The sequence below is a fragment of the Ricinus communis genome, chromosome 6 (assembly GCF_019578655.1).
Source record: "Ricinus communis isolate WT05 ecotype wild-type chromosome 6, ASM1957865v1, whole genome shotgun sequence".
NCBI lineage: Eukaryota > Viridiplantae > Streptophyta > Magnoliopsida > Malpighiales > Euphorbiaceae > Ricinus > Ricinus communis.
This window is the reverse complement of record NC_063261.1, coordinates 19,425,286-19,431,837: the sequence shown is the minus strand read 5'-3', so window position 1 is coordinate 19,431,837 and position 6,552 is coordinate 19,425,286. Positions and strand designations below refer to the sequence as shown.

Here is a 6,552-nt window from a genome sequence, read left to right as displayed (position 1 = left end):
ATATATATTTTTATTTATTTATTTATTATGGTATGATTATAATGTGGATTGTATTTACGTGCATGGTTTGATATACTGATTTGAATAATCTATGTTTTCTGAGAAGAAGCAATAGTCTCTAGATTATTTGATTTTAACTCACTCTCGGGCGGTCTTATTTTCTTGTTTTTGATTCGTGACTGTTAGTCCTCTCGACTCTTATTCGAATCTTGACTCTTCATCATCGGGTGATGTATTTGATTTGGTATGTAAATTGGTAAATCTTAGATTCTCCGCAATAGTAATTAGTAGATGTATCAGTTGTAAATTTTATGAGTTTCGGGTCTCGCCTAATTTTTCTGGCAGACCGAAGTATTTATGTAGAATGTAGCTATTAAGATAATTTGTGGTTTTAATAATATAAATTTGAGATGAGATTTGTTTAAGTCAGTGAGTGTCAGGCTTACTACGGGTTTCGGTAGCCTTACGCCTACCCATTCCCTAGTGCCGGTCACGGGCCCACGGGTGGGATCGTGACAAAATAGGTCACTTAATAATAATACCTAACATCGTGTTTAATTAAAATCCATAAAATTTATGGAATTTATTTGTAAATTTAAAATTTATATATTGTAAGCTTAGAATTTTAAGTTATCAAATTTGTAGAATTAGATATAGCTAAACTAAATTCAAACAAAATAGATAAATTTTTTAATTTTATTCACATTGGTAAATCTATATATTTCAATAGCACCAATATATCTCTTTCAATTTTACTTTCTCTTATGTTTTCTCTTAAATGAAATTAATTTTTAAAAAGATTTTAATCGAACACAGTATATGTATTTACTCAAATATAAGTAAAGTTTAATTATGCAGAGAATAAATAATATTTTGGGTAATCAATTTAATGATTCTTTAACTAGTGATGTGAAACTTACAATAAGTTCTGAAGTTGGTATTAGTGTTTTAATGAGTGTGCATAAGCGGATTCTTGGTTGTTCATAGTAGGTTCTTTGCTGTGAAAACAGCAGCAGCAGAAATGTTATTTGTTGCCTTATGCTGTGGAGATTGTTGATTATGGTGATGTAAATATTTATATTGAGACTTTAAGGTTAATGCATTTTGAAGATCATAGAAAGAAAGCTTATGAAAGAGGATGTTTGTAAGGTTGCTCAAGTTATTTTCGTTTCTTAATTTGGTTTTTAATCAATGATTTGAACAAAGAAGAAGAAGGAAGAGCTAGCAATTCAAAGTAACAAAATAAGAACCGAAACTTGGTGAATGAAGGCCATGTAAATAATCAAAACGTACTGTTTCTCATAATTAACAGAACGATGAGTTTTGGCAGTGTTTTTATAAGTCAATAACAAATAATGTTGACTCAAGTTTTTTATATTTTTTTTAGTTATACATCACGTAAGTAAATATTTTCATATTTTTTGATATACGCTCGACTGATTTAAATTTATTTGAAAAATTTTAGACTTAAACACATGATTTTTCATGTTCAATCCGCTCAAACTTTGAAATCTGTCTGATCAAATTCAACAAGTCCGGCTTAAATCCCACTAGCTCACCTATTGTAAAATTTGAAAGAATAAGATAGGGATATTAAAATGTACAAAAAATTGAGATTATTTTTTTGGAAATTAGGCCAACAAAATAAAATGGTCCAATATTCCCCTTTTTTTTTTTTTTTCTTTTACAAGAGCAAAGTATTTTATCAATAATCAATACGGACAACCCGACATTGGTGACAATTGCTTATTTATATATATATATATAGCCAATCAGTTGACGCCACATATTAGTGTATGTGGTTTAAGTCGTGAACTCAGAAATAGACAACCTGGAGATTGCAACTGCCAACTGAGAAGACGTTACCTCACGCGATTATTAACACAAAGGACAAATTAAAAACGCATTTCCTTTTCATTCTCCCTAAAACGCCATCGTTTACACACACTCAACACCAATCTTTTCCCACACTAATTTAAAGCGCGTGAAACATTTTACCCAATATTATCCGCACATCTTCTACGAGAGAAACTGCCACCATTGGCTAATATATCCACACTCTTTTCCCAACGCGTGGAAACGAAAATTAAAACATTCTTTATCTTGTCCTAACCTGGATTATCATTATCTTTTTCGATTTTAAATAGCGAGGGAAGGGAATTCAATTATTGAGAACAAAAGGCACTTAATTTATTTTTCTTTTGTTGTAATTTTGACAAATCGATCTCTTTATAGAACTAGAAAATCTAAATTTTTTTGTTTGTTTGATTGTAATTGCAAGATGGGATTGTGGGAAGCTTTTCTCAATTGGCTAAGAAGGTAATTTTCATTTTAATCGTTCTGTTTGGATGCTGCGAAAAATTAATGTGATTGTTTTTAGGTGTTTTTATTGTATGGAGTAGAAAAAGGTTATGACTTTGCACTTAAAGGACAATAGTAATTATAATAAAGTTCGTTTCTTGATTTGATTTTTAGTGTTAATTGCCTCTTTTTAATTTTTTTGAAGAAACCTGTTTGTTTTTTTTTTTTTTTTTTCTTACAATGATAGAGGTAAATTTTGGTGGAAAGAAGATTGGGGTTTTCTTGTTTTGGGATCTTTTGGTTGGTTTGGGAGGGAGGTGGGGATAAAAAGTGGGAATTGTCTTTTTGGTGCTACTTAAATTAGTCTAAATGATTATATGAGAAAGTGAGGTCAAATTTTAAGTTGAGCACTAATTATGATTTGTTTTAAATAAGAAAATTCTTGGTCAAAGTTTATTTTATAAGTAGTATGTAGGATCTGAATAGGATCTGAATTGAGCTTTTTCGGATGTTTTAATTAGATCTTTTATTAAAGTTCATGACTAGGTAAAGGATTTTTGTTTAGGTTGATTTTTTCAGCTATTTATGCTAGGGTGATTTAAATTAAGTGGTTGATTCTAATTTTACTTGAATTAACGTATTCATCATCTTTTGGTATGCTGAATTTTGAAGTGAAACTGTGAATGGTTTTAAAGTATGGTTATGAGATATTTTGATTTTGGATATGTATTTTTTTTTTTTTTTTTTTTTTTTGGTTATTTGCTATGGTGGTGGTAGAGGAGGCAATGGAAACTAGGTGGAAGTTATTAATTGGTCTTAAGGTGGTTGAATTTTACAATGTAGGACAATTAGGTTTTGTGATCTTAGATATCTTTAGTATAGCTTCTTGGAAGTTCTTTGAGTTTCATGACAGTATGAAGACCGCTAATATCACTTGATAGGTTCAAAGAAGGCATCCATGCAATTAAATTGGTGCTTAAAGAATTTTGGCACATGAATTTGCTTGATGTTTTAATGATGTTCTTGAGGGATAGCCTAGTGTTAGCTCAGCTATTTATGCTGACAGCTAAAGAAAATGTTCTGTGAAAAATGTCAGTATATGTCTTGAGAGTTTGTATTGCTGTACCTCTGTTGAGTTGAACATTATATTTTCATCCTGGGGTCTTATGAATATTTCATTTTTGTTCCAACCTGCTACTTGCCTTTTTATGGAAATATGTGATTGGCATTGACCCTTGAGAAGTAATATCTTTTTCTTTTTTTGACTTTTTTTCCTTGTTTCTTGATTGTATAGTCTCTTTTTCAAGCAAGAGATGGAGTTGTCTCTGATAGGACTCCAAAATGCAGGGAAAACATCACTTGTAAATGTTGTTGCAGTAAGTGAAAGAGTTCATGATATATATGTTTACATCTTTTGCTATTCTCTTTTGGTTTTGATGCTGATGGCAGAATCTTTGTTTCTGCCTCCTGTTTCTAGACAGGTGGATATAGTGAAGACATGATCCCTACGGTGCGTTCTCTTTCTAAATGAACTTTTGATGACTAGTAATCATACCTGAGTATCTCTCCTTTCTATTGCAGAACTCTGTTTTATTTGTAATTAGATTAATTCACTGACGTTAGAAAATTATCTCTTTTGCCTAAAGGTGGGATTTAATATGAGGAAGGTAACAAAAGGGAATGTCACAATAAAGTTGTGGGATCTTGGAGGTCAACCAAGGTTTCGCAGCATGTGGGAGAGATACTGCCGTGCAGTTTCAGCTATTGTGTACGTATAATTTAAACTATTAATTCACAAGAATTTTTGCAAACTGGAAGGTTTTTAGCTCTCTCAATATTACAGGAAGATCTTGGGGTGTTTCTGTTGAATAGTATTATGTAATTTTAGATTATTTGAACTTTATGTTTATCTGATTGGTGCTTCAAATCGCTCATCTTGCAACATTTTAATAAATAATTATGTTTTCAGCATATTTAGTAAGAAATGAAGTTTAGGGGTGTCTGCTGTCTTTTTATAAATGATGTGCCCCCAAGTTATTGGGTTAACATAATTCTTGGTTCAAACCACTTGATGATTATACAAGTTTACAGACTGAAAAGGCTCCACACTTCTTTGGGTAAGAATTTGGAAGTCCATAGCTAAGCGGTGATCTACCTTATTTCTTTTAAGCAGAAGTGAAGATATGAACTTTTCCTTCAAAGGACTTTATAAGATATATCAATTGCATGTGCATCCCTTGGTCAAGAAATGGAGAAGAAACTTTACAGTTTTGAACAATGTCTTTGTCAAGAATTCATGCTTCATCTACTTAGTTTTATTAGAAATACAATATCTTAGTCCTCTTATTTTCCATTGTCATTTTAACTCTGCTAAATGTTTTAATTATGTTTCCTTTGTATTTCTTTGTTAGCTCAGCTGCAAATTCACTTGAGGTTTTCTTTTCCATGCTAATTAGATCACACTTACATGGAACAGAAAATTTAAATAGAATGAAGAATATGTTACTTGTACTATTACACCTTTACTTGTGCCTGTGCTCTGGAACCTTTGATTACTGTTTTTATGTTCAATCTTCTTTGTGTATCTTTGCACTCTTGTGCTTTCAATTTGAATAATATGTTAATGCTAAAATATCATGAGCAGAATCTTTGTTTCTCAGAAGTTCTTTATATTTTTCTATCAAGAATTCTACCCCTAGTTAGGATTTCTTGTGATGCTGCAACTATTTAGCCCTTACGGAGCAGGCTTTTGATGGAGAGAAAGGGTGTCTTATCATGCATTTGGATTGGCACCCCTTCATGCTACTTAGCTTTTCTTTCCTTTTTCCCCCCTAAAAGAAGAAATGGTCAAAGAGGAAGTTGTTTGTATTTCTGCTGCTATCTACTATGACCCTTCGTCTTTTTTTTTTTTTCTCCTTCTTCTTTTCTTTTTCTCCTATGATGGTGATGTTATTCCTTTCTATCTGGAACAGATGAAATTAAGCACACACCCCTTTATAAGTTGTCTATTTCTAAATTTTCTGGTGCATAAATTTTAATAGCATCTTACTTGTAATGAAGTTGTGATGTTGCTGCATAAGTCACTGTTTATGCTGCTTGTACAAACTCAACATCTGTATTTCGACAAAAGTTGCCCATGCTACCCCAATATAAGAAATGGCTTAAATAAGTTTTGGATATATGTTTGCAGATATGTTGTCGATGCAGCTGATTTTGATAATTTATCTGTCTCGAAAAGTGAACTTCATGACCTTTTGAGTAAGCCCTCATTGAATGGTATTCCATTGCTAGTATTGGGCAACAAGATTGACAAACCAGGAGCTTTGTCTAAAGAAGCTTTTACAGAGCAAATGTAAGTGGAACAATTATAGGAGGCTTCTCATAAAGAACTCTTATTGCCAAAAACATATGCTGCATAAGCAGTTAATGGTTATTTAAAAATAGTTCTAAAAATAGTTCTATTGCGCAAGTAAGCACTGGCTTATTAACTGTGTTCTTTTTTGCAGGGGGCTCAAGTCTATTACCGATAGAGAAGTATGTTGCTTCATGATTTCATGCAAGAACTCCACCAACATTGATACAGTTATTGATTGGCTCGTAAAGCATTCAAAATCAAAGAATTGAGTTGTAATTCCTGTACTTGTAGTGATGATTATGACAATTTTAAGCGGCTGAACTTGAGTTTGATTGAAGTGGCATCTACTATGTCTAACTGCTTTATTGATGTCCGAGTCTGACCATCATCTTTAATATCTCTGCATGGCTTTGATCATAGCATGTGTAATTGGGGTTGACATCCAGGTTTTGTTCACACCCTTGTATCTGTTGGGTTACAATCTAGCTTGATTTCTATGTACAGATAATTAATTTATTATTTGCAGTGTAAACATTCAACATGAATTGTGGTTTTGAGTGAAAGAATACTATTCATGGATGTCCTGTCTTAAAATGGCGATACTGATCGGGTTGCAGGCTGTTCGTGTAATGGCAATTTTCTGTTCATATGCTGTGGTTTAGACTAATGTGAATCATCTTTCATGTTTCCTTTGGTAAGCAAAGGATTTCTGGTGGATGTTCTCCATCTGTTCATTTACTAGTGTTATCCATTGCTGTGGGGTTATCTTTAAATCCATTGCAGCTTTTCTTGAATCTGTAGGAAGTGACAATCTGTTGCATAACTCTCCAAAATGTGTAAATATTAGTCAGATACTGAAGTTTGAAGCAGCCCGACTGTGAATATCGTTTGGAAGG

The 6,552-nt window shown here is 32.4% G+C and overlaps 1 protein-coding gene across 1 annotated transcript; it reads left to right on the top strand.

Annotated features, from left to right (window-relative positions):
• Nucleotides 1-2,128: 2,128 nt before the first annotated feature.
• Nucleotides 2,129-6,235, top strand: LOC8262291 (ADP-ribosylation factor-like protein 8a). Its single transcript, XM_002532378.4, has 6 exons — nucleotides 2,129-2,319; nucleotides 3,596-3,677; nucleotides 3,779-3,811; nucleotides 3,948-4,069; nucleotides 5,492-5,653; nucleotides 5,808-6,235. Exons 1-6 carry the CDS (start codon nucleotides 2,282-2,284, stop codon nucleotides 5,923-5,925), a joined length of 555 nt encoding a protein of 184 aa, XP_002532424.1. The 5' UTR covers nucleotides 2,129-2,281; the 3' UTR covers nucleotides 5,926-6,235.
• The last annotated feature ends 317 nt before the right edge of the window (nucleotides 6,236-6,552 follow it).

What these genes read in the sequence shown, in the direction of transcription:
- LOC8262291 (XM_002532378.4), top strand. Translation starts at nt 2,282, where the DNA reads ATGGGATTGTGGGAAGCTTTTCTCAATTGGCTAAGAAG. An exon ending in TTTCTCAATTGGCTAAGAAG is followed by an intron (nt 2,320 to 3,595) that starts GTAATTTTCATT and finishes TTGATTGTATAG; the next exon opens with TCTCTTTTTCAAGCAAGAGA. An exon ending in CACTTGTAAATGTTGTTGCA is followed by an intron (nt 3,678 to 3,778) that starts GTAAGTGAAAGA and finishes TCCTGTTTCTAG; the next exon opens with ACAGGTGGATATAGTGAAGA.